At 44.3% G+C, this 25,435-nt stretch overlaps 1 protein-coding gene across 8 annotated transcripts in view; it reads left to right on the forward strand.

Moving 5' to 3' along the window:
* CDH4 (cadherin 4) overlaps positions 1–17,419 on the forward strand; it is an 831,041-nt gene extending 813,622 nt beyond the window's left edge. For all 8 annotated transcript variants that reach the window (XM_028735371.2, XM_077929337.1, XM_077929338.1 and 5 more), the window contains 3 exons: positions 3,995–4,134; positions 5,504–5,668; positions 12,880–17,419. In XM_028735371.2, the coding sequence (XP_028591204.2) occupies positions 3,995–4,134; positions 5,504–5,668; positions 12,880–13,086 (512 nt within the window). In that variant the 3' untranslated portion in view covers positions 13,087–17,419. The remainder of the gene's footprint in view (positions 1–3,994; positions 4,135–5,503; positions 5,669–12,879) is intronic.
* The last annotated feature ends 8,016 nt before the right edge of the window (positions 17,420–25,435 follow it).

A 25,435-nucleotide genomic window follows, 5' to 3' on the forward strand; every position in this document is an offset into this window, starting at 1 on the left:
ATGGTCCCATTCCCTTGCAAGCATCCCTATGGGGATCAGCTGCTAGGGGTGGATGGGGTCTGATGTAGAAGAGCAAAGTAACTCTTACCTTTGTATGGTTGGTTACATTTCAGCCACGCAAAAGTCAGCGCTTTCTATACCCACACATACCTCTCCATCCTCCTTCAAGGCAAGTAAGAAACCTTATCATAGTCCAAGGACAAATTCCAGCCAGGCAAAAGCACTCAAGAATGGTGTGGCCTGGGAAGAGCCCAGAATGTCAGTTAGAGAGACCTGGAAGGCCATTTACAGAGCAGAGGTTCCCCACCGCTCAATGGCTGCTCCCCATTGGGACTGATAGGATGGGAGGCAAGGAGACCAATAGTAGGTAGAGCCAGAATCCATTGAAGGCAGAGACTACTAATTCTAGTTTGGTCCCCATCCTTCCGACTGCTGTGTCCTATTAAGGTGGCACTGAAACTAAGAGGAGGAAACTGGCAAGTGGCAGAACCCCCTGGACAAGGGCTGGTTGAGGTTCATGGGTTATGGGCCCAGCACGCTACCAGGTAGATAGTACTGCTGAAGCGTTTTCTGACACTACACTGTACAGAGCATTCCGTGTACTGTTACAGACCAGTCTCCATAGCTGCCTTATAGTGTTGAGCACACAAAGACCCAATGTGGTTCATGGCGGTGGAGGAATTTAACCCTGGACATTCCCCAGCCATAGTCCGATTCTCCAACCTTGACACTGCGTTGGCTCTGCATACCAATTGTGGCCATTTTCCCGGGCAGGTAGGAAATGGGTAGGACAACTTCTGATGGCGAAAGCAGCAGTCAACTCTTTTAATTTCACTAAGCTCCTCTTCAAGCAAAGAGAAGAGAGGGAAGTTTATCTAGGCTGGCCCAAACCAGATCTGCAGTTCCTCGATTTGCTTTCTCTCCTTCAGCAAAACCCACCAGCACTTTTCAGTAAAGAGTTCAAAGACGCTCAGATCTGCTTTCCAAGTAGAGCAGCTGAAAGAGTATCACAGTGCATTTGTTAATGTGATTTCGGAAATATAGAAAGCCCATAAAGAGAAGGAGAATAAGTCCAAATTTGATTATGCGAGCTAATGTTTTATCCAGCCTCTGTTGCATTCCTTCTGAGAGAATCGCACATCATTAAAATGAAATTAGCCCAGCTGCAACAACTTGCAAATTCAAAAGGATTTATTCTTTCCAGAGAGTAGGGCCAAGCGGGTGGGGGGGGGGAGGGGAAGCAGCCTATAGAAATAGCTGGCCTCGTGGCTGGTTTTAACATGTTGGTGTGCCTCTTTGGGTGCATTTGAGAATGAAAACAATTCTTTTCCAAAATGGCCACTTTTCTTTTGGGTGGAATGCTTTGCTTGTGGCTGCCTTGGTCCCAGGGAGAGAGACACTGTGGTCCCATCTGTCATGGGTGCTTTAGCTGAGATTCCTGCAATGCAAAGGGTTGGACTAGATGGCATGATGTTATGTCCTGGACCTGTTGTTGTTCAACGTCTTTATAAATGACTTGGATGAAGGAATTGAGGGGATGCTCATCAAATTTGCAGATGACACCAAACTACAGTGGTGCCTCGCAAGACGAGATTAATTTGTTTCGCGAGTTTTTTCGTCTTGCGATTTTTTTCGTCTTGCGAAGCACGGTGTCGGAAAAGTTTTGGAAAAGCTTCAAAAATCACCAAAGTCTTCAAAAACCTCAAAAAAGGCTACCACACCGCGTGCTATGAGTTGCTCCTCGAAGTCAAGTCGCAACTGTATTAACAGTTATAAGAAAAAGGAAACAAACTTGCAAGACGTTTCCGTCTTGCGAAGCAAGCCCATAGGGAAAATCATCTTGTGAAGCAACTCAAAAAACCAAAAACCCTTTCGTCTTGCGAGTTTTCCGTCTTGCGAGGCATTCGTCTTGCGAGGTACCACTGTAGTAGGGGTAGCTAATGCCACAGAAAACAAAATCACAATTCAAAATGAATTTAACAGATTGGAGAACTGGGTGCAAGCTAGCAAAATGAATGTCAGTAGGGACAAATGTAAGGTTCTGCACTTAGGCAGGAAGAAGTGGAGAAATATAGGACTTTGTTCAGCCTTACGGGGATACTCTTGCAAGCACAATGTACATGAGGAAGGATCGTATCAAATGTGTATAATTTAATCAAATATAATTGATCAGGAAAAGCTCATTAATCAAGCTGACTAATAAGGGTGCTTATCAACCTACGGAAAGCAATAGAACGCCATTTGGTTTTTCCCCTCAGCATTGTTGCTTAGTCAGGCCAGCAACAGCTTAATATTTACATTTCTTTCATTTTTGAAGTGTGCATCACATTCCGTGCCGCAAAGCAACATGCCACGCTGGTAACAACACCGTAATAGGAATGCCACAGTAGAAATTCCCAAAGCAATCAAAGCGGCAAGCAACAACTATTAATTTAAAATGAAATCCAGCATATCTGTCGTACAGCTAGATTTTAAACACCGTCCCAGGAATCACGGTGGAGTTAAATTGCCCTGGAATGCCTTCGTAAGCAAATGATATCCCTTTACAGATTGAAGTCAACAAAATGGAGAGCTGGGTTTTCTTTGGAAGAACATCTCAAGGTGTTTCCATGCCCTCTAGGAAGGTGGCAAGTGGCTTGCCCTCCAGGTGTGGTTGGACTACAGATCTCATCCTCCCTCACCATTAACCATGCTGACTGGGGCTGGTGGGAATTGGAGTCTGGCAACATCTGGATGGCACCATGTTGGCAACCCCTGCTCTAGAGTGTAGTAAAGAGAACTTTAGGTATTGGGTGCTTTGGGTATTGCTAAGCACTGGCACGGGGACCATGACCCCCAAACCTGTTTCTCAGTGTCCCCAAGACATATTTACCTGTCTCTTTTCAAAGCATTTATAAATTGCTTAATGTTTTAAACATCTCCAAGTTCTGTTCAACATTTTATTTAATGGCATTAAAACAAAAATACAACACAAAGCCCGTCATCCACGAGAGTATAAAATCATATTACTAAACAAACGAAAAACAGGAATTCCGATAATGATGAACAGGGTCTGATCTTACGGGTCAGGGAAAGCCTTGGCAAACAGATATATCTGTAGCGACTGATGGTTGTTCTTTCACATGAGGCACAGGGAGAGGCATTCCACAGTACAAGGAAAGAGCAGAAAAAGCCCCTTGTGATATTCTGTAGGGTGTGGTGCCATGAGCAGAATTTCCCCAGATGATTCAAGTGATCTTGCAGGCAGGTGGTCTTTCATGTAGGCACCCAGCCAGATGGATGGGGTATAATAATAATGTATTTGTTGTTGTTGTTGTTGGTATAGGTGTTCCCTAAGACAGTTTTCATGCAGCAGCAGAAAATTGGGTTACATGTAATATTTTTGTCCAGGTCTCCAGCTCTTCAGAAGTTTCTCTTTGGCATTCCCATGAACTTGAGCATCTCATCATTTCTTCATGAACCCCCAACCCACTACCATGTCAGTCTACTTCCTGCCTCTGATGAAGTAGGCTGCTGTCAATTGAAAATTTAAAAAAATCACATAATATAGAAGTATCTAAGCTGCAGCACAGGTTAACATGAGCACCTCATAGCTAACCAGGAAGTCGTTATCTCTCATTTCAGACTGTGCTGTGTGATGCGCTAAAAGCAAGGAGCTATACAGTTTGTTCCCATCTTGTTTAGCTGAAATATGCACCTTGGTGGTATTCCGTGTTCAGGTGATGGAACTATTTACAGTGACCTCAACCCTTAACTCTGGCTTAATAAACATGGCTCCTAATAGCACAAGAGGGGGGCATTTATTTCCCCCGTCTGTTTTGAGTTTTGCAGCTCCACTCCCAGACATACCATCACCTCTATAATCATCAATTATAGAGAAAAGGTGAGGGCACTTTTAATGCCCTCCTTGTGGCTGGGTTGCTAGCCCATGGGGGACTGTTAATCATCTCACTCAGCTGTGTCTCTTCCATTGTGTTTCTGTTTCTCCCTGCAGCCATGGTTTTGCTGTTTGTGGTGTGGATGAAGCGCAGGGAAAAGGAGCGTCACACAAAACAGCTTCTCATCGACCCTGAGGATGATGTCCGGGATAATATTCTGAAGTATGATGAGGAAGGAGGTGGAGAAGAAGACCAGGTGAGGAGAGCATCTTCATGGTCCAGCTTCCTACATGTAGACTCACAGTTTAGACCACTCTGTAACAATTCCATGGCTGCCACATGTATTTAGGGATGGACAAGCCTGGCAATTTTGGTTTTTGCCAGTTTCTCATTTTTCCGAAGTTTACTTTTCCGCATTTCTGCATCAGTTCCTGGCTGTTGTTTTTAAGATCCTTGTGAAAATTCACCGGTCTTTCCATGTGAATTTCTCCCAGTAGACACAGATTTGCCTTAATTCCCCCCAATATACGCATTTTCCCCTAACACAATGGCTTTTTGTATGTTACTTTCACTAATATATGCATTTATGTGCGCACTTGACCTTAATGTGCACATTATTTTGCTGGAGAATTTTGCCACAAGATTCGCAGAAGTGTGAATTTTTAATAATAGCTTTGTTTCGATTCATGGTTTGTTTCAGGGAGTGTGAATTAAGTAGGTCCACTTTAAAACTCAAGCTGAACTGACTTTCTGCCCCATCCCTCGACTGGTACTTGAACATCAGCCCAAAGACAGGACTGGGTTGTGCTGCAATTCGTAAACTTCCATATGCTGCTGAGGACACCCTATTTGAAATCCAGCAAACTGGTTTTTGCTGGATTCTGAGGTTTCAGCACTCCATACTTTATGGAATCCATGCCCAATCCAAAAAAGGGTCAAACATGAGTTCAGGGCTGCTCAATGCTCTGTATAACAGAACATTCATAGTTGACATACAGCCCTCCCCAGAGCCAGTTTTCTGTAACCTGCCATGCCAGTTTGCACTTAATTTGTAATCTAGTTTTATTTTACTTGGGATGCAATCCTATACCTGCTTACCTGGTAGCAAGCTTTACTGAACTTAACGGGGTTGATTGCTGAGTAAAGAGTGTAAGGGATTGCAGAGTCCAACGACAATCTGGGAAGTCAGTGCGGCTATTCTAAATAAACTGCAGATCAGAACTTGGAAGGCTAACTCAACCCTAAAGCCTGTAAGGTAGCAAAACAGGTACATTGGACTCTGTTCCTCTCCTCAACTCACTCTGAGATCTTTGCTGTCAGGTGTCCAAATATGAGCTGAATAACTGATTATTAAAGGGCAATGCTAGATTGTCTTTAACTCCCCAATGTGCCTTGGAGCACTGTTCAGCTGCCTCCAGCAAACAATCAATATCACATGAGTCACGTATGTTTAAATAGGTGCAGGCATCAATGCTGAATGCCACATGGTGGAATGGTTCTGCCTCAATTCCAGTTGAACTTGAGCCAGTGAGGTTATTTACAGACCTCTGCAGCATAGAGGCACTTGAAGGGTTTTCAGTGAAAAGCCGCCTGAGCCTCACTCTCTGCTTCTCCATTTGTTACAGGATTATGATTTAAGTCAACTTCAGCAGCCAGAGAGTATGGATCACGTCTTGAACAAGGCAAACGGAGTCAGACGGGTAGACGAGAGACCAGTTGTTGCTGAGCCCCAGTATCCTATAAGACCTGTAATCCCCCATCCTGGGGACATCGGGGACTTTATTAATGAGGTACATTCTTGAAGGCTTCCCAGGACGGCTGCTGGAGGCTCGTATAGCCCGCAAAGGCTACCGATGCAATTAACTTACACAGAGTTCAAAATTAGATGCATGTGTGCATGAAATGGGGCCTGTCAATTTTTGCCGATAGCTCCCAAAAAATTGTTACTATTTTAGTCGTTAACAGCAAGATCCTAAGCATGTCTGTTCAGATGTAAGTTCCAGTTTATTTATTTGGGATTTACTCCCCGGTAACTGTGCCTAGGGACGTGGGTGGCGCTGTGGGTTAAACCACAGAGCCTAGGACTTGCCGATCAGAAGGTCGGCGGTTCGAATCCCCGCGACGGGGTGAGCTCCTGTTGCTCGGTCCCTGCTCCTGCCAACCTAGCAGTTCAAAAGGACGTCAAAGTGCAAGTAGATAAATAGGTACCGCTCCTGCAGGAAGGTAAATGGCATTTCTCTGGTTCACCAGAAGCGGCTTAGTCATGCCGGCCACGTGACCTGGAAGCTGTACGCCGGCTCCCTCATCCAATAAAGCGAGTTGAGCGCCGCAACCCCAGAGTCGGTCACGACTGGAACTAATGGTCAGGGGTCCCTTTACCTTTACCTTTAACTGTGCCTAGGGTTGCACTGGGGAAATATTTTTGGACCCTCCTTAACCCTTAAAGATACTAGCACATAGTGCAAAATGGGCATTGCTGAGCTAAGCGTACCAGAAGGAATTCAACGTAGTGCTAAGCAGATAATTCCCGGAACTCACCTGATGGAATGATCTGCCCTTCCCTTCCCTTGCAGGCTGTTCCAGGGGTTCTCCAGAACTTCCTCATAGCCAATTTGGGGTACATGAGGGAAAGAGAACAGGAAAACCATGTTGCACTTGCAGAAATCCTTGTGTGGGCTTGCACTGGTGGGACGCTTTTGCTGAATTTTGCCCACCAAGAAAGAGTACAACAAGAACAAATTCATGAAAGAAAGTATATTTTACCACACTTAAAACAATAGAGCAGACCAGTACCATAATCAGTGCTTAAAATGCTTGGATAAATTAGGGGCAATACCCAATGCACTCATTCCATAAGTGCAAAAATTTACACTTGTGTAACAGAACATCACACACACACACAACACATGCCTGCCCTAAATCTGCTTCGGAGGCTAGCACAGATTTAGGGAGCTCACAGAGGGGAGAAGCTCCAAAGTTCCATTGTGCAAGCAGAAATTATTGCACTAACAGAACAAGTTGTATAGCACTACTTTAGATACAACCCAAGGTTTTTAACCTAGCACCAAAACAGTTGTAGGTTTCTATGTGGCAAACAGTTGTTTATTATCATATATTACAAGTACACTCCGATATTCTCCCAAAATTATCCTCCAGCGAGACTTATAATATGGGCCTTGATCCGAAGATCTCCAATGCTAGTTCTGTACACACCAAGGGAACTTTAGATATGAAACATTCAAACATTTGCTCTCCATGCTGCGTGAAAAAAGTCTTTCGGGACTGAGACAAATTTCCAAAGCAATGTGTGGCATGTTGTGGAAGTCCTGCTGCTCCAAGGGTGCATTTGTATTCAAGAATGGTGAATTCAATGAACAATGTCCACTTAACACCAACCCACTCGCCCCTTAGCCTAGCAGAAACCCTGAAGTAGGGCTTTATTAAGAGCCCAGGGAGGGAGCTGTATAGAGCTCTGTTAACCAAGACATTCATCAACAGAGTCTTAAATTCATAGTCAAGGTCAATAGAAAATACTAAAAATTGAAGTTTTCATGCCCAAGTCCCTGGATAGTCCTTTGAACCTCAGCCATCATTTCCAGGTGGTCTACCATCCAAGGCTGAACTTACTTGGCTTCAGCAGTAGAACTGCACCATGCGCCTGAAAATTCCTGCGTACTCTGAAATGTCACGCAGTGTTATTCATTTATTTGCTTGCTTAATCACAGCACTTGTATTCCGACTTTCCAACAGATTGCCTAGCATAAAGCAAGCCTATCTGAAATCAAATCAAGCAATAAAATCCCATTTTAACAGCAAATCAAAACCATATATGCAACATACACATTGCAAAGTAGCAAAGAGGGGAATGGGTTGCTTCGTGTAGTGATGGCCTTCAAACACAGGGAGGTAGAAGTCACAGAGCTCCTAAGAGACATGAGCACACGAGAAACCTAATAATGGTGGCAGAGCTATGGAACCTGAACCCCACCCCCAAACCTAGGGGCACTGGAGACTTTGTGAATGAGTTATGCTCTTTAAATAGGTGTTCCAAAAGGCCAACATTCATGACTTCCATTCAACAAGTTCAACATCCAACGAGTTATGAAAGGATATATTGCTTTATCCAGGGAGCAAAGTGTGAGACCAGAAGGATCTTTGGCCTCATTCAGCAGATCTCTGTCTTTTCTTGCACACATGATACTGTGGACATTCCACCTGGAAAGGTGGGGAGTGAGTGTAATAAAGTACCTGTACTCTCTGTTCTTGCCCGGTACAGATTGCATTCTCGGGGTCCATGAGAATTGGGATGCATAAGCATGAGCCCCTGGACAGGACCAATAGGTGCAATCCACTGCCCTTCAAGAGTGCCAATATTCCCCCATGTGTGTTCAGTGGCCATGCGTGGAAGTATCACCACAGGGAGGGAGAGGGAAGAAATCAGCAAGTGGTACAGCTCACACAGGTGCCAACAGGGATTGGAGAATCAGGGCTTTGCCAAAAGTACAGGATAACTCCCTAAGCAGGCACTGCAACTGGATTTAGCAAATGTTTAAGGTAAAGGGACCCCTGAGCATTAGGTCCAGTCATGACCGACTCTAGAGTTGCAGCGCTCATCTCGCTTTATTGGCTGAGGGAGCCGGCGTACAGCTTCCGGGTCATGTGGCCAGCATGACTAAGCCGCTTCTGGAGAACCAGAGCAGCACACGGAAACACCGTTTACCTTCCCGCTGGAGCAGTACCTATTTATCTACTTGCACTTTGATGTGCTTTCGAACTGCTAGGTTGGCAGGAGCAGGGACTGAGCAACAGGAGCTCACCCTGTTGCGGGGATTCGAACCACCGACCTTCTGATCGGCAAGTCCTAGGCTCTCTGGTTTAACCCACAGCACCACCCGTGTCCCTTAGCAAATGTTTAGCAGTACCACAATTTTCTTTGCCACCAATCTGGCCTGGAAACATGTTTTTAAATTAAGAATAATAGAAACAGCCCCAGATTCCACAGCATTTGCAATCACGGTCATGCAGTCTCCCATGCTTGCTTGTCTGAACTTGAGCCTTCCGGAAAAGGAATGAATTCCCCCGTGCATTTCTCGAAACTGTGCATTTAATATTTTTCTTTAATTTGCCAACTTGATCCTTTTACTATTGAAAAGACAGGCGGCGTGTTTGCAAACCAATCGATGCTTTATTTCCTCCGAGGCGAAAATGTGATCCATTTCATAAAGCCTGATACATCAATGTGGGAGCAATTTAATTTTGTTATTATATCCATTTCCTGCTCTTGAGACATTTTGTTCTCGGTTTTTAATCATTAAAAAATTCTTCCTCTCTGCCCTCTGTGGTGCACACCAACCCCATTTACATGCTTCTGGAGCCCGGCAGGAATTCCTCTCCTTAAACTCATGCTTCTCATTCCTCACACTGTGTGCGAGGGTCTCACCCATCAAAAATGTGCCCCCTGTTACTCTTTTCACACAATAATCACACACATAATCAGTGCATATAAAGGGGAGAAGGATTGTGCCTGTTGATAGGGAAGTAGGGAGACAGCGATTTACATCCCATCCTGTGTTCTTCTCAATCAGCGCTGTTCCCATTCCACTGCAGTTCGGCTTCCACCAAAACGTACATTATTCATCTCAGTATCCGCTGTGGCCAAAATTAACATAATTAATAATGTAGTCCATTTCAATGGAGGGGAAATGTCAAAAACAAAACAGAAAGTAACATAATTTTACATAACTGTCAGGGAACTGCCATCGGCTCAGGAGCAAGAGGGGATTACAGAGAGCCCCCAAAGATCATGGGAAGCAGCACTTCCTCAGCGGAGGAAGGAAGCCACGCCTCTAGTGGAGAGGAGATGCAGGGCTCGGAGGAGGCAAGGCGGTGCCAGGACACCTTGCCTGAGCAAAGCGGGGAGGAGGGAGGTCCTCCTTTACCCAAGCCGTCCGTGCGCAGTAGGCTTCCGTGCAGAGAGGGGAGGCGCAGACTGGGGGTCAAGAAACTACTCTGCTGGGGAAGATTTAAGCACCGCCCACTCTCAGATTCTGCCAGTGAATAAGCAAGACACGGAATAGAGGCGCTCTGCATTTTAAAGATTTTTACCACCAATAAGAAAGCTTTAGAACAGACTATTGAGGCATATTGCCCTGATTGCTCTCGAGCAACCAACCGATACACCTAACAATAACATTAGCAGGTTCTAAATGCAATGGTGGCAAATACCGCTCGAATTCCCTCCCATGATTTCCATTTCTGACCTCAGATGAGCATGTAAATTGTGGCCATTTCTGCTCCCGTTTCCATTCTGGATGGAATTATCTGACGTCTGATGGCATTCCCTCACACAAGAACATAAGAAGAGCCCTTCTGGATCACGACAGTGGCCCATCTAGTTCAATATCCTCTTCTCACAGTAACCCAATAGATGCTTGTAAGAAACCCGTAAGCAGAATCCAGGAACAAGAACACTCCCCTCCCCTGTGATTTTCAGTACCTGCTGGCCCAGCTCTCAACATCTATAAATCAGCCCTAAGTTCAGAACAGAGCTGTAGGTTCTGTTTGGTCACTGGAATAAGCACATGGAATTTGCAGACTGGGTTGAGTGGTGCCATCTCAATTCCCTGCTGCAAATAATAATAATAATAATAATAATAATAATAATAATAATAATATTTTATTTATACCCTGCCCTCCCCAGCCAGAGCCGGGCTCAGGGCGGCTAACACCAATAAAATCACAGTAAAAACATAATGGGGGGACGGGACCAATTTAAAATACAGGTTAAAATGCAATTTAAAATGCAGCCTCATTTTAAAAGTAGCCGATAAATCAAGACCATAAGGGGAGGGAAACATAAGGGTCAGACTGAGTCCAAAGCAAAGGCCAGGCAGAACAGGTCTGTCTTGCAGGCCCTGCGGAAAGATGTCAAGTCCTGCAGGGCCCTAGTCTCTTGTGACAGAGCGTTCCACCAAGTCGGGGCCAGTACTGAAAAGGCCCTGGCCCTAGTTGAGACCCATCTAGTCCAAGATCCTATTTCCCATGCCCAACCAGGTACGGGATGGAAGCCCACAAGCCAAACGTGAGCCTAATAGTGCTCTCTGCACTTGTCCTTCTCAGCAGCTGGTATTCATAGTGCCTCTAATGCTGGAACTAGTAAATAGCCATCATGACTAATAGCAATAGATAGCACGTTGATTTTAAGTGCAACTCTTGTAAAAGAGGGCTGATTACAGAGCTTATCCCCCCTCTCCTTTGAGAGAGCAGGGGACGAGAGAGAGAATCTTCATCAAATAAGTAGCCCAAACTAGCATCTGCTAATTTGATTTATGAGAACGCGAATGAATTATTCCTCTCTCTCACACTCGCACACAGGCATACAAGTGCAGCAGGTTGGTTTCTGTTTTAGCAGCACAAAACCAAATTCATGGTTTCATGCAGGTACAGTTGGATTGATGCTACATATATATGCAGCATGATCCTGTGCATGTTTACTTGGAAGTAAGTCCAGCACCTTTAAATGGGCCTTATTCACAGGCAAATATACATACGATGCATTGCAGTCTTAAACTGGTCTAATGGCTCTTTGCTGTCACCAGCAAACCCTGCCAACAGTAACTCTACAAGAGAGGCTAGGAATATCAGTACAGTGGTACCTTGGTTCTCAAAGAAGAAGAAGAAGAAGAGTTTGGATTTGATATCCCGCCTTTCACTCCCTTTAAGGAGTCTCAAAGCGGCTAACATTCTCCTTTCCCTTCCTCCCCCACAACAAACACTCTGTGAGGTGAGTGGGGCTGAGAGACTTCAGAGAAGTGTGACTGGCCCAAGGTCACCCAGCAGCTGCATGTGGAGGAGCGGGAAAGCGAACCTGGTTCACCAGATTAGGAGTCTACCGCTCTTAACCACTACACCACACTGACTCAATCCATTCTGGAAGTCCATTTGACTTCCAAAACATTTGCGAACCAAGTCGCGGCTTCCGAGTGGCACAGGCGCCCCGGAAACAATAGCCGACAACCACATTGGACATTTGGCTTCCAAAAAGCATTCAAAAACCAGAACACTTCTGGGTTTTCAGCATTTGGGAGCCAATTTTTTCGTCAACTGAGCCATTCAAGAACCAAGGCTCCACAGTAGTCTCGCAAAGGTACAGTTATCACAATTCTTTAAGGGACACTCTGACAGTAAAACTGTTTTTTTTTTATTTAAAAAAACCATAAACATTTGCAGTGTAGAGATGTGGCCATAGGGTTGTATCCAACCAATATCCTGTTCCTCTAGCACAACAGAACTTCCCTTCCCTCTCCTCTCCCACCTGAACCCAAAATCTCTTCTGGGGGTTTCCCCAACCGTCCAGAGTTAATTTAGGTGGGGAGCACAGCGAGAGACAAGGGAAGGGAAGTTCCATTGCACAAGGGGAGGTCCAACATACACACCATGCAAAGTAACACTATGATGCTACTTTAAATGGTCGTGGCAGTTGCTAGGAGACACCCATTCCCATCCCAGAAGCTACGATTCCCCTAACTCCTTGGGAAGAGGGATTTATTGTTAAATGATTCTGGAGACTGTAGCTCTGTGAGGAGAACAGGGGCCTTCTAACACAGGCATAGGCAAACTCCAGCCCTCCAGAAGTTTGGGACTACAATTCCCATCATCCTTGACCACTGGTCCTGTTAGCTAAGGATGATGAGAATTGTAGTCCCGAGCATCTGGAGGGCCGGAGTTTGCCTATGCCTGTTCTAACAAGTCTCAGCACACCTTTGACAAACTACAGTACCCAGAATGCCTTAGGGGAAAGCCACAGCTGCTTAAAGTGGCACGTGACTGCCTCAAATGAATGGCAAGAATGTGGCTGAAGTCCTGATACAGATGGGGTGACTTTGCCGGATGCAACCCTTCTGCGTTAAGCTCTGAGCCACGGAGCCACGTTTAGGTTGCTCCTACGAGCGATGCTTCTGGCGCGAGGTAACCTCTTCCTTCTTCTCCTTTGACATTCCAGGGCTTGAGAGCGGCAGATAACGACCCGACGGCCCCACCGTACGACTCCCTTCTTGTCTTTGACTATGAGGGCAGTGGTTCAACAGCAGGGTCCGTTAGCTCACTTAACTCCTCGAGCTCCGGAGATCAAGATTATGACTACCTTAACGACTGGGGGCCAAGGTTCAAGAAACTGGCGGACATGTACGGGGGAGGCGAGGACGACTAAACTGACCTCACTTTATTGTTTTGCAAAAGGAAAAAGGACGAAAGAAAGAAAGAAAGGAAAGCTATAGCATTAGAAGATGATGATGATGAAGATGAAGAAGTAAAAGAAGAAACCCAGTGTTGAGGAAGAAAGGAGTGAAAACAGACTAAACAAGAACTGTACAGAAGTGGCAGCTTTTTTAAAATTAATATCTCCTGCTGACTGTATTCCTTTGAGTGGTGACTTAGAAAGTTTATTTTCCTCTTTTTTTTTCTTTAGTTCTGTTTCTCTCTCTCCCCCCCCCCTTTTTTTAAAGAACATCGAGCTGTCTAGCATGAACACTCGTCTCTGCTGCGGTTGTGTGTGTTTTTGTCCCCCCCCCCAAAAAAAATTTGTTTTTCTTTTTCCCGATGTGTCAGCAGGGATATTGCTTGGTCTATCCACTTTATGACTAAAGGGAGTGAAAGGCACTCTGTCTTAACTTGAATTTCTTAGAACAGAAGCACTGTTTTTAAAATATATATACAGACATATATATTTGAAAGTGCCTTTTGGTACACGTATCAGATTCCCTCAATCTCAGGAGTGTTCAAAAGAAACAAACAAAAATAATTTACGTTTCCACCGTCTTGGACACCACACTCTATATGACCCTATGCCAGTTCTAGCTGGGAAGGAATTAACAAAACAAAAACAAAAACCAGGAACTATGGAATGGTTTCTCTTTTTGGGCCTTTTTGCTATTTAAAAAAAAAAGTGGGCAAGTTGTTTGTGGGGTGGGGGGGGGGAACTAAGGAAGAAAGATGCTTTGAATTAAAACACAAAAAAAACACAAAAAAGAAAACTGCTATCTTTTGGCCTAAAGCAGATGGTGAACTGAGTAAACCTGTTGTGTATATATAATTCATTGTTTAGCCGATGCAAACTATCGACCTGGGTTTTCTCTTTGTGACCTGGTCACACGTGATGTAGCTTCCTAGAACAATAGCATTGGTTAGCCTTTGGTGCGCGTGACACAAAAGACCTTGCATAAGCCCAACAGTAAATGATGACAAGACCAAAGGCCGCTTGTGTGTGAGAGTTGTATTTCTTCCTTTTATTTTCTTTGAAGCTCCCTCCACCTGCTGAATCCCATCCACCATGGTTAGGTACTACGTTTCTTATCAGACGTTCATCCTGATGAATGTGGAATTCTGAGCGAATGTTCGGAATGCAGAACGGTGGGCAAACTGAAGAAATGGTTTTAGGGAGGCTGCGGAAGCTCTGTCACCGGAGCTTATAAAAGGGGGCGGCTCGTATACATTGTTCAGCCACATGAACTCTAATGCATTGAGTTGCATCGTGCACAGCCCCAGATTACCTGTTTCGAAGCCTGTGTGATGTTGGCCAGAATTTCCACCCTTTCCATAGCATAGCAGGTAGGTGAAGCTAAACACAAGAAAAATGTAGATATAAGCCATTTGGAAGGTGGGTTGGTGGACGGGAAATCAGTAAGTACCCAAATGAAGAAATTGCCCATCTCTGTTTTGAAGAGTTGCAAACTTAGTATAGGGGGCCATTGCTATAGGTCAGTTTTCAGTGCCATAGAAGCAGGTGTTTGAGGCCCTTGAAATAGTTTGCGTGCTCTTTCACCATCAGAAGTAGACCCAGCAAAAGCCACTATCTTACTAGGGTTACGCCATTTGTTCTCTTGAGATTTTTAAGGAGGAGACTAGTTAGGCCTGCCGGCTGGAATGGTTTTAGTCTATGGTTTATTGCGTCAAGTCAGCTGATATACTTGCCCACATAATCTGTTCCATGAATCAGCAAGGAAAACCAATGAACTTAATTTTAAAAGCACACGCAGACTGAAAGAGCATAGCAATTAATCTAGCATATTTACCTGACCATTTATTTGTATGTTGCTCCATTGTCAAAAGGAAGGTACTTCAGAGGGTCCTTGTTTTGGAGAGTTAAGTCCCCACAATGTGAGGTGCTGGTCAGGGTTGGTTCAAGAAACATTTCTGCCCAAATCAGTTGTACTGCACATGATCCAAGTAATGGAGCCCAGGACCCTTGAGCTGCTCGCACATATAGGTACTCAACAAAACTTTGCTATCCCAGACAAGCTTTTGGGCTGCTTGAATAGTCAGCCCAGTCCAAATCTCAAATTCAAAACTGCTTGTATGTGCTAAAATTATATCCAACAGGCATTTGCCACATGATGAGTTTTGCTTCTGAATACAGCTCACATGGTGTGTTCTGGCATTGATCATGTTCTCCTGAGGCCTACTAGAACTAATGTTCTCCAGAACATAGAAAGCACCAGCTCTTGCCATGTACTGAGGAGCATTAAGAAAAGATTAAGGTTATAAAAACAATGGGAGACAGTTATGTTGCAATAACTATAATCATGTCAAAAACTAACAGGCAGATCAGGCCTAATGCAAAATTAAGACAGCCTCCTTTGCCCTCAGTCAGGGAAGAAACCAGAAAAATAAAAGGAAAGAAGTGTAAGTATGTCCAATAAAGACCCTCAGGAAAGCACACAGAAGGAGGGAAGATGCTTGTTGATCCTCAAGAGAGAGTAAGCACTACAGCATTCCTTTCTGCAATTATTTGAAAGGAATGGTAGTGAGCTATTATTTTTCTCAGTCTAACATAGACCTTGAGAAGCCATAGCTCAGTGATGATTAACCTGTTTTGCGTACAGAAGGTCTTGGTTCAGCCCCTGGCGTTCGAAGTTTGCCTAGAGAAATGCCTAGGAAATGCGTCAACCTGGAGAACTGCTGTCAGCCAGAATAGATAATACGCCACAGTCTGACTCATGATGAGACCACTTCATAATTCATATGATATCCACAGGGTGGAGTCCAAGAAGAGACTGCATTTCCTGTGGCGAGAATCTGCACCGCCATAGAGTGGCCAGCTTCACATTTTGAGAACTATTGGATACAGTGCTGGGTTATTCGTACTAATGATATCCCCAAGAGAGATGTCTTTAGTATCATTCTGTGCCTCTACAACAGGGTGGGGAAGGTGTGGCCCTCCATATGCTGTTAAATTCCTTCAAATCCCAGCCATCATTGCTAATAGTCACAGATGATAAGCACTGTAGTCACAGCAACATCTGGGAGGGCCACAAGTTCTCCATCCCAGCTCTCTGGGGAAGAACCACTAAATACTTGCCCTTTGTCCTACAGAGATGGTCAACGTCCGTAAGGGGTGCTATTTTCCAGACAGTAATCTGGGAGGCAAAGTGTGTTCCGACACACAAACTGGCCCCTCGCCTGTGATCAGCCTCTGTATTGAAGTTGGCGCCATGTAGAATTGAAGGCTTCCCAGATATGAAGACCTGCCACTTGAGCATGGTTGGGACATTGCATGTGAAACCCAAAGAGAAGTGAAATGTTGGCGTGTGACTTATCTATATGTTGTACAACCTGTGTGCTTCTCCTTGATTAAAATTTGATTGGGCCACCAGGTACCAAAATTGCTTTGGGGATCACCAGTATGCCATCTGGGGCCTACAACATGATCATCTCTTGAATGTCATGAGCCAGCTTGATGCAACTATATGTAAACCAGCTCATGTCTGTCCTGATGAGTAGGTACTTTGTTGTGTAACCAGTGCCTATTGGATAAGAACAGAGAGCCAGAGGTATAAATAGGTATCTTGTGATTAATGTGTTTAAATGGTGACAATTCAGCCACTGATTTGCTGCATTCTGATGGGACCTCACTGTTATCAATGGTAGCATACTACCTTTTGTTTTTAAATAGGGTCAGTATTTATTTTTTATTTTTTAAAAAACCATCTAGATTATGTGCTTTCTTTAATCAAACAAAAGGTTTTTTTTCTCCCCTTTAATGATTTGGACTAGTGAGGTTTATGTCTAATGTTTGTACAATTATTTAGATTGCATGGCTGTGTAATGTAAAAACCACATTTAATGGATTATGAGCCACTTAATTGTGCTATGAAATCTTGGATTATCTATGAGTTAAACAATAAGAAACATGTCCTGCTGCAGCAGGTTGGAGGAGGAGGAGGAAAATGTAGGAGAGCTTAGATATTATTTCTGTTAAATCCAAGAATGTGCACAGTTTTAGGGAAATGATATCGGATTATCCATGAGGGATGGGGCTGATCCTGCTTCCCCCCTTCTTTTTTTCCAATCTACAAATTAATTCTCATTTGGAAGTTGAAAAAGGGAGGGGAAAGAGCGAGGAGAAATGTATTTCAAGTGGATGTTGTTTTAAAAGACTGTCTCAGAATGCAAGCTCCTTTGTCTATAGACTTTGAAAGTGCTCCTCGCGCATTTTATATTTCATTGTATCATATTTTCTATAAAATGCAATTTCTGTAAATTAACGAGCATTTGAAATGTGTCGTGTCTGATAATGGAATGTGGTTCTTTTTTTTAAAAAAAGTATTCTGGAGGGAACATTCTGTCTTATCTTTCATGATTTTACTCACTGGGGATGCAATTTCATTGCCATTTGATAACCAGCCACAATCCACACTTTTGGTGCATATAGACTTCCCACACACATAACTTCTCCCCCCTTCGCCCTGCCACCTCGTACCCTTTAAACAGCAGGCTATATCAAAAGCTACTTTTGAAACTCCCAAAATTACAAAAAGAAAATGGTTAACTATGCAAACATAGCAGGAGAGGGGCTGCTATTGCTTGCACATGACTTGGTTGTGCTATTGTTGAGACCGTGGCCTGTGTCTCCATCAACTACTTAAGCCAGAGCATTTGGATTTAAGTCATTTGCACCCCAGCTCCCAACTTTAATAAGTCACTGGGCAATCGAACCTATCTTTGCACTGGACTGGGGCTGGGACACTGGGACGAGGTGTCCCTCTTCCCAGAAAGGAAACCCTATTGGAGAACCATCAGCAGCCAAAATAGACAGTTCTGGGCTAGATGGGCACAGCTTCCTGTGTACCAAGTGCAAGGATTGAGACCTGCTCATCCATGTGGGTGTGCAAGAACAAGTGGCTGCCAACCACTTTACCAGCATGTGCTAAATTGGTGTGAAAAGGATGTTCATGCTAAGCGCAAGCTGCACACACACACAAGTAGCTCTCCTCATTAGAGAACCAGACTGCAAATAGACTTACATTGAAGTATTCTGGTTTAACTGGTTTTTCTTTGGTTGGGATTATGGATGAAGAAGATACCAGTGAAGGTTTTCTGGGCCTATCAACATGAACAGTCTTAAACTGGTTTCACAGCTGTTTCTTCTTCCTAAGGAACCACTGTGATGATGCCTGTGGGTTATTAACCAAATCCTCATCAAACTACCATTCCCAGGATTATTTGGGGAAAGCGTTACGGTTAACCAACATGACTTTCTACTTCAGTATCTTGACAAAAGCAAAGCTGTGAAGAGGGCATCCTTGGGAAACAGGGAAGCTTAACAAATGACAATCCACTGGGAGGCTGGGCTATCAGGCAACTCCCATTTTTACCCTGCAGGAGAACGTTCCGATAGATTCTGTGAAACAGTACTTGGATGTCCACCAATGTCTCTCCCGGGAGGAAGTATACTGCCCGTCAACCGAATGATACCAATGCCTGCTGAAAAGACTTGCTTTGAGGTTGGGACCTCATTTTTCTTCACTCTGGCACTTACACATGATGAAAACTATCTTCTTCATAACATCACTCCTTCCCCTTAACCTGACATTCCAGTGTCCTTCAAGCACCAAGTTTACCTGATCTCCTAAATGATGAAACAAACCTCATCCCCCTCTCTTTCTGAATTGCATGCCCCTTGCATACATTTCTCTCTCTTTCTTTTTGCAGTCACGTGATCTTTAGCTATTTTGTATTGCTTTTACCTTTTTAAAAAGAGAAGAAAAATTACAACGGGTGGAAAGTATCAAACTCAAGACCATAAATGATTATGTACTACAGAGCAACACTATCTGGTTCATGGAAAAAACTGGTGGGATTTTATTTTGAAGAGCTTCAGTGTTTCTTAGTAACTATCCCATGTTCATGCCTTGCTGCCAGAACCAGAACCACCTCTCATAAAGGACGCTATTCTGCTCGAATGTGGAATCCAGAAAACCTTTTGGAAAGTATTTAGTCTATACCAGCATACTATAGAGTTCATGTTGACTGGCCCCTGTCTCAAATCTTTCTAGATGAGCCTTTTACTACCAAGTACTCACCCACCCCAAAAATTATCGGAGTATCTGATTGGCTCCAGTGGAGAGCACCACACCAGATAACATTCAGAAGCTTTCTAGCTCTGATTGCTTCTTCCAGGGGGAGGTCCATAGGTCAGTGGTAGAGCACATACTATGCATTGCAAGAGTTCCCAGATTCAAATCTGAAGCATATTCTGGTTGGACCTGGGAGCAATTTGTGCCTGAAACCCTGAAGAGGCACTGTTAGTCAGTGCAAGTGAGTGAAGAGATATGGACCATGGTGCCCTACAGCTGTTATTGGATAGAACTTATCCACCTCAGCCTTCATGGCCATTGACCTCTCTGGTCAATGAGAGGTGGAACCCAGCAGCCTCTGCTTTCCCCACCCCTGGTGAAAACAATCAGCTAGATGTACAAGTTATCTGACTCCATATTAATAATAATAATAATAATAATAATAATAATAATAATAATAATAATAATTTATTATTTGTACCCCGCCCATCTGGCTGGGTTTCCCCAGCCACTCTGGGCGGCTTCCATAGAAACCAAAAAACACTAAAATATCATACATTAAAAACTTCCCTGAACAGGGCTGCCTTAAGATGTCTTCTGAATGTCAGGTAGTTGTTTATCGTTTTGACATCTGATGGGAGGGCGTTCCACAGGGCGGGCGCCACTACCGAAAAGGCCCTCTGCCTGGTTCCCTGTAACTTGGCCTCTCGCAGTGAGGGAACCGCCAGAAGGCCCTCGGAGCTGGATCTCAGTGTCCGGGCAGAACGATGGGGGAGGAGACGCTCCTTCAGATATACTGGGCCGAGGCCGTTTAGGGCTTTAAAGGTCAACACCAACACTTTGAATTGTGCTCGGAAACGTACTGGGAGCCAATGTAGGTCTTTCAAGACCGTTGTTATGTGGTCTCGGCGGCCGCCCCCAGTCACCAGTCTAGCTGCCGCATTCTGGATAAGCTGTAGTTTCCGAGTCACCTTCAAAGGTAGCCCCACGTAGAGCGCATTGCAGTAGTCCAAGCGGGAGATAACTAGAGCATGCACCATATAAAGAGCTTTGGTAGTGGTATTTAGTAACGATTCACTCTAAAAACAGGAACAGAAGGGCTCGGGGCTTGCTTTGTAGATCAAAAAGCTGAAGCTAGCAAAAGGTAAGTATTTAGCATGCCATATAATTCCATCAACACTCTTAATATGAGCATGCATTATATTTGCCATGTGAAGGTTCTGCTTTAACAGAGCTTCCACGTGGTAACTGGTAATCAGGTGTTTGTGTGTGGTGGCTCTCTGTGATAACTGCACACTTTTCTCCGTGCCACAGCAATCCTCTCCCTTTGCACACTGGTGGTGGTGAGGCTACAAGCATCCAATTTATAGAGTTTGCCACTTCAAAACAGCCACTGCATGCCTTGATTCTTTGACTAAGCACAATGTCAGAGGCAATATGCCTCTGAATACCAGTTACTGGGAGTCACAAGTGGGGAGAGCATTACTGCACTCAGGTCCTTCTTGCTGGGTTACCCATAGGCATTTTTTGGCCACTGAGATGCTGAAGAAAATGACCCCTTGCTCTGATCCACCAGGAACTATCTTATGTCCTTATGACTATGCAGCAGCCCCAACGATGTAAGCCAGCTCTTACTAGAGTTTGAAGAGACTCTCATATACAAGCAATCCTTTCAAGGAAATGGGTAACCAGATGACAAGGTGACTTTCTTACCACATTATGGAATTGGTTGACATGCTGTCCTGCAGTTGGTTGATTGCGAACACATTGTTTACAGCCCCCTTGAAAATATCCCAGGATGTCAATTTAGCCAAGAGGTAGACAAATGCAAGCTGAACATGTGTCTGGGGCATGTCAGAGTATTAACAACAACACCATGGCAGAAAGTGTCACTTAATGGTTTATGCCTTATGCAGAGAGGCCTTCAGAGGTGATACTTTTTTGCCATTTCATTTTTTAGAAGACTGGCATCTCAAGGATTCATGACTTTTCTACATTGATAGATGCAGTTAATCCTAAAGGTGAGGGAACTGATTATATATCTACATTCACTAAGGATGTGGCCATCAAATGTTGAGGGGGCGGAAATGACGTTCCCATTGGATTTATGTGGCGTCAGCTTTGATGCTTCCCTGGTCCTTCCTTGCCTTGTAGGCTTTGAATGCATAGAACCCCAGTTAGATTCCATGTTCAGACGACCATAGGTCACTTATGTGATAACCCATGTCCTGGAAGATGCAGTGACACTACTATTTTTGCAATAAATGAGCCTTTATTTTTCTGAAAACTGAGCCCAAATGTGCAAGTGCTTCGAAATTAGAAAAGCTGGTAATTTGGAAGCATTTATCTATATCCTGTGTAATGCAGCCTTACTCAAAAACTGCTTGGAAATATGCTGAAACTGATCAATTCATTGCCATCTAACCAGGGCTTTTTTTTCAGACGGACCTCACCGGAACTCAGTTCCAGTACCTCACAGGTGGGCACCGTTGCCATTATCTGGATGCATTCATCACCTTTTTTTCTAGAAAAATAATACTGCGTGTAACCAAATTTCAGGCTAGTTAGATCCCATGAGCTAGAGAGCTGCGGGAAGGGCTTGTGGGAGAGGCATTAGCTTGGTGGGAGAGTGCGCAATTTGAAGGCAGAAGGTTCCAGTCCCTGACATCTCAAGTTAAAAAGGGTCTCGGATAGTAGGACTGGGAAAGACCTCTGCCAGGGACCTTGGGGGATCATTGCCACTCAGAGCACTGGGTACATGGACCAAATGGTCTGGCTTTCTATAAGGTAGTTTCATACAAAGATGTAACAACTGTGCTATTTCTGGAGCCAGTGGGCAGGTAGATAGAAAGTGAGTAGTGATAATTAGAACAGGTACAATCCAACCAAAGTTAATTTTAAGTCTCATTTGCTTCAGTGACGATGGGCAAACATGTGCTTAGTGCTCTCATTGAAACCAATGGGATGTAAAAGTGCCTAACTCTTGCTAGAGCATGACTGTGGGTAATGACAAGGCAATGGCTTTTTTAAGAAATAATAACTCAGTGAAAAAGAATGGCACACTTTGCTTCATTTGCATCCCTATTCATAAGGGTTATGAAACAAAAGGATATGAAAATGTAGAAGCATACCCAAGACGAGTAGCATCATGTGTTTGCCTTCACTGCTAGAATTTGTTCTTAACAAATATAATTTATAAGGCTGAAATCCTAAGGTGTCTGGTCTGCAGGGCAGTTTTTCTATCATATCCAGTGATCAGCTAGGCTCAGGGCAAAAGTAAGGGCAGAGGAATGATTTTACAATTCTCCATCCATTTCTGTGTGTGCTTACAGATGACTTGTTTACTGAGCATTCGTCCTGATTTATTCGCAGGGAGTTTAGGTGCCATTGCATAAAAGAAAGCGTTGTTCCATGCATTTTCTCATCACTTTCCTTATTACAAAAAGTTCAATCATTTTAGGGAAGAAGGTGCAAGACCTCCCGATCAGCTATAATTGCATAACCTGAATTCACCAGTGTGTGATTGAATCTCACCTGAGAATAGTGAGAGACTGAAGTGTCCTATGCTTAAATCTTTATTCTTTATTTTTTTACATTTCCTCTCCTATTGGAAGCAACAGGAGGGAGAGATTTGGGCACACTCCTGAGTATGTCAAGAGGCTGGGATGCCTTAGCATCATTTGGATCCTAGCCATTTCCCGGTCTTCCCTGGTATGTCCCTGATACGTCCCCAACACACATCCTTTTTGTCCTGCTGATGTCAGAGCCAGTGGCGTAGCGTGGGTTGTCAGGACCCGGGGCAAGGCGCCCCCTAACCCGTGGATTTGTGCCCCCTAACCTGTGGATTTGCCCTAACCCCAGATGTTGCGCCCGGTGCGGCCGGCCCCCCCTGCACCCCCACGCTACGCCACTGGTCAGAGCTCCAGAGTTAGAGCTCAAGAACATCTGCAGCAGCAGGGATGGTGTGGATCAAATATCATATCTCCCTTTGCCATGTCAGAACCCTGGGATCCTCTACACATCCTTTCTATAATGCAGTCAAAATTATTTGTGCTGGTATCAGGGTACCTATATGCGATCTCGCTTTCAATAATGTTTGCACTTGCCAGAGTTTCAGAGTGGACATACTGCTTCAGAGCCAGTATGAAGAGCCAGTGTGGTGTAGTGGTTAAGAGCAGTGGACTTGTAATCTGGTGAACCGGGTTCGCGTCCCCACTCCTCCACATGCAGCTGCTGGGTGATTTTGGGCTAGTCACACTTCTCTGAAGTCTCTCAGCCTCACTCACCTCACAGTGTTTGTTGTGGGGGAGGAAGGGAAATGAGATTGTTAGCTGCTTTGAGACTCCTTAAGGGGAGTGAAAGGCGGGATATCAGGTCCAAACTCTTCTCTTCTTCTCTTCTCCATTTCTAGTCAGTGCATGCTTTGCAACTTCCTGCTGAAATCCTTCAACTTTTCATCCAAGAAATGTTGGGGGAGAGTCCGGTTTTTGCTATGCTATTGTGCCCTCCAAATGGCTATAATGCAATAACATTGAGGCAGCATTGTAGAAGAACGAATAAAGTGGAACGATTTGTGGAAGGTCGGATATAAATCCTCCCTTAATGCACAATTATTGCCTCACTTACATACTGAGGCCCTCCACTCTGGAGAAACCTTGTGTCTCCAACATTGGAGCAGGAGGCCTGAAATAGCCTGTGGCCCCTGGAATGTCTTAGGGGGCCATAGAATGGTGCCCTGAGCTAGGTAAGTCCTACAAGGAAACACAGAAAGAGAAACCAGCCTCCAACACGATGAAGAGTTGCCCTTGTCCAAGTCAGAAAGTGTATATTTTCTACTTATCCCCCTAGGTCTCTTACCAAGACATTGCCTTTTGGCCTCTGCAGGTGACAAAGCAATTACTTCAACTAGAAAAGCCAGCCAGGGGTCTTCCAAGCTCCGAGCAGAGGTCAACATCCTTAACCTCCCGTCTACCACGGAGAATTCTCCCGACTTTCTTCTAGATTCCAGTCCTACCAGATCATATCCCACAGTACACCTTGGGCCAGAGAGCTACAGTGTTCACTGTTAATAAAAGCATCACTATCACCAATAACAGAAACATCACCACCAGGCATCTTCGCAATACCAATATCCTTTCAAATGCCCTAAATAGAAATACTGGAAATAAATGGATCTCAGAGCAAGTTTCTTGGTTTGATACACCAACCCTGTGAAATTATAGAAGAGGGCATGTTAGTCTATTGCAGCAGAAACAACAAAATGTCTTGTGGCACTTTGGTAGAATTATAGAATCATAGAGTTGGAAGGGACCCTGAGGGTAATCTGGTCTAACCCCCTGCAGTGAAGGAATCTCAACTAAAGCATCCAAAACAGATGGCCTTCCAACCTCTGTTCAAAAACCAATAGCTTGGTATAAGGTTTCTTGGACTAGAACCCATTTCATCACATTGGTCTGGGCTTGGATCAAGAAAATTATCTGCGAGGAGGAGAAGGGATATAATTCAGATCTCTGTATCAGCATTCAGCTGAGGACCCTGTATGAATGAACCAAGTCACCTGGCCACAGAAGCAACCATGATTGGAGCAAATGAAGCTGCCTTATTCTAAATCAGACTATTGGTCCATCTGGTTCAGTATTGCTTGCTCTACACTGACTGGGGGTGCCTGGAGAGGCCAGGGATTGAACCCAAGTCCTTCTGCATATCAAACATGTGCTCTGCCACTGAGCAACAGCTTCTCCCAACTTAAGCCCTACTTTTTATTTTACGCTTTAAGATGAATTAATGTATATAATGCACGGGTGTGGTTTTTTAAAAGTGGATTTACCCCTTTGCACAACCTGAAAGATGCTCATAGGGTTGCTATACATAGAGATTTGTTTTTGAGGAGAGAATGGGAGGTGGTGGACCAGAACATGTCCTTATTCTCCAAAAGAGACTGCAAGCAAGGTCACCTCACCTTCCTCGTACTCATATTTCCCTTGGGGTGGCAACTTGTAGGTGTGGGATACAATCATATTCTATTCAAGGGGCAGATTTAGCACTAGGGACTTCTGTTGCTGATTTCTGCTATACTACTTGGACAGTTGACGTAGTACAATTTGCTTGAAGAACACTCTGCAGCTCAAAGCATTGCTAGACTCTAAAAGGGTGTTTGGAATTCTTCAGAGTAACTGTCTGTGAAAATAGTAGGTACATTTTTTA

Source organism: Podarcis muralis, chromosome 5, assembly GCF_964188315.1.
Source record: "Podarcis muralis chromosome 5, rPodMur119.hap1.1, whole genome shotgun sequence".
Taxonomy (NCBI): domain Eukaryota; kingdom Metazoa; phylum Chordata; class Lepidosauria; order Squamata; family Lacertidae; genus Podarcis; species Podarcis muralis.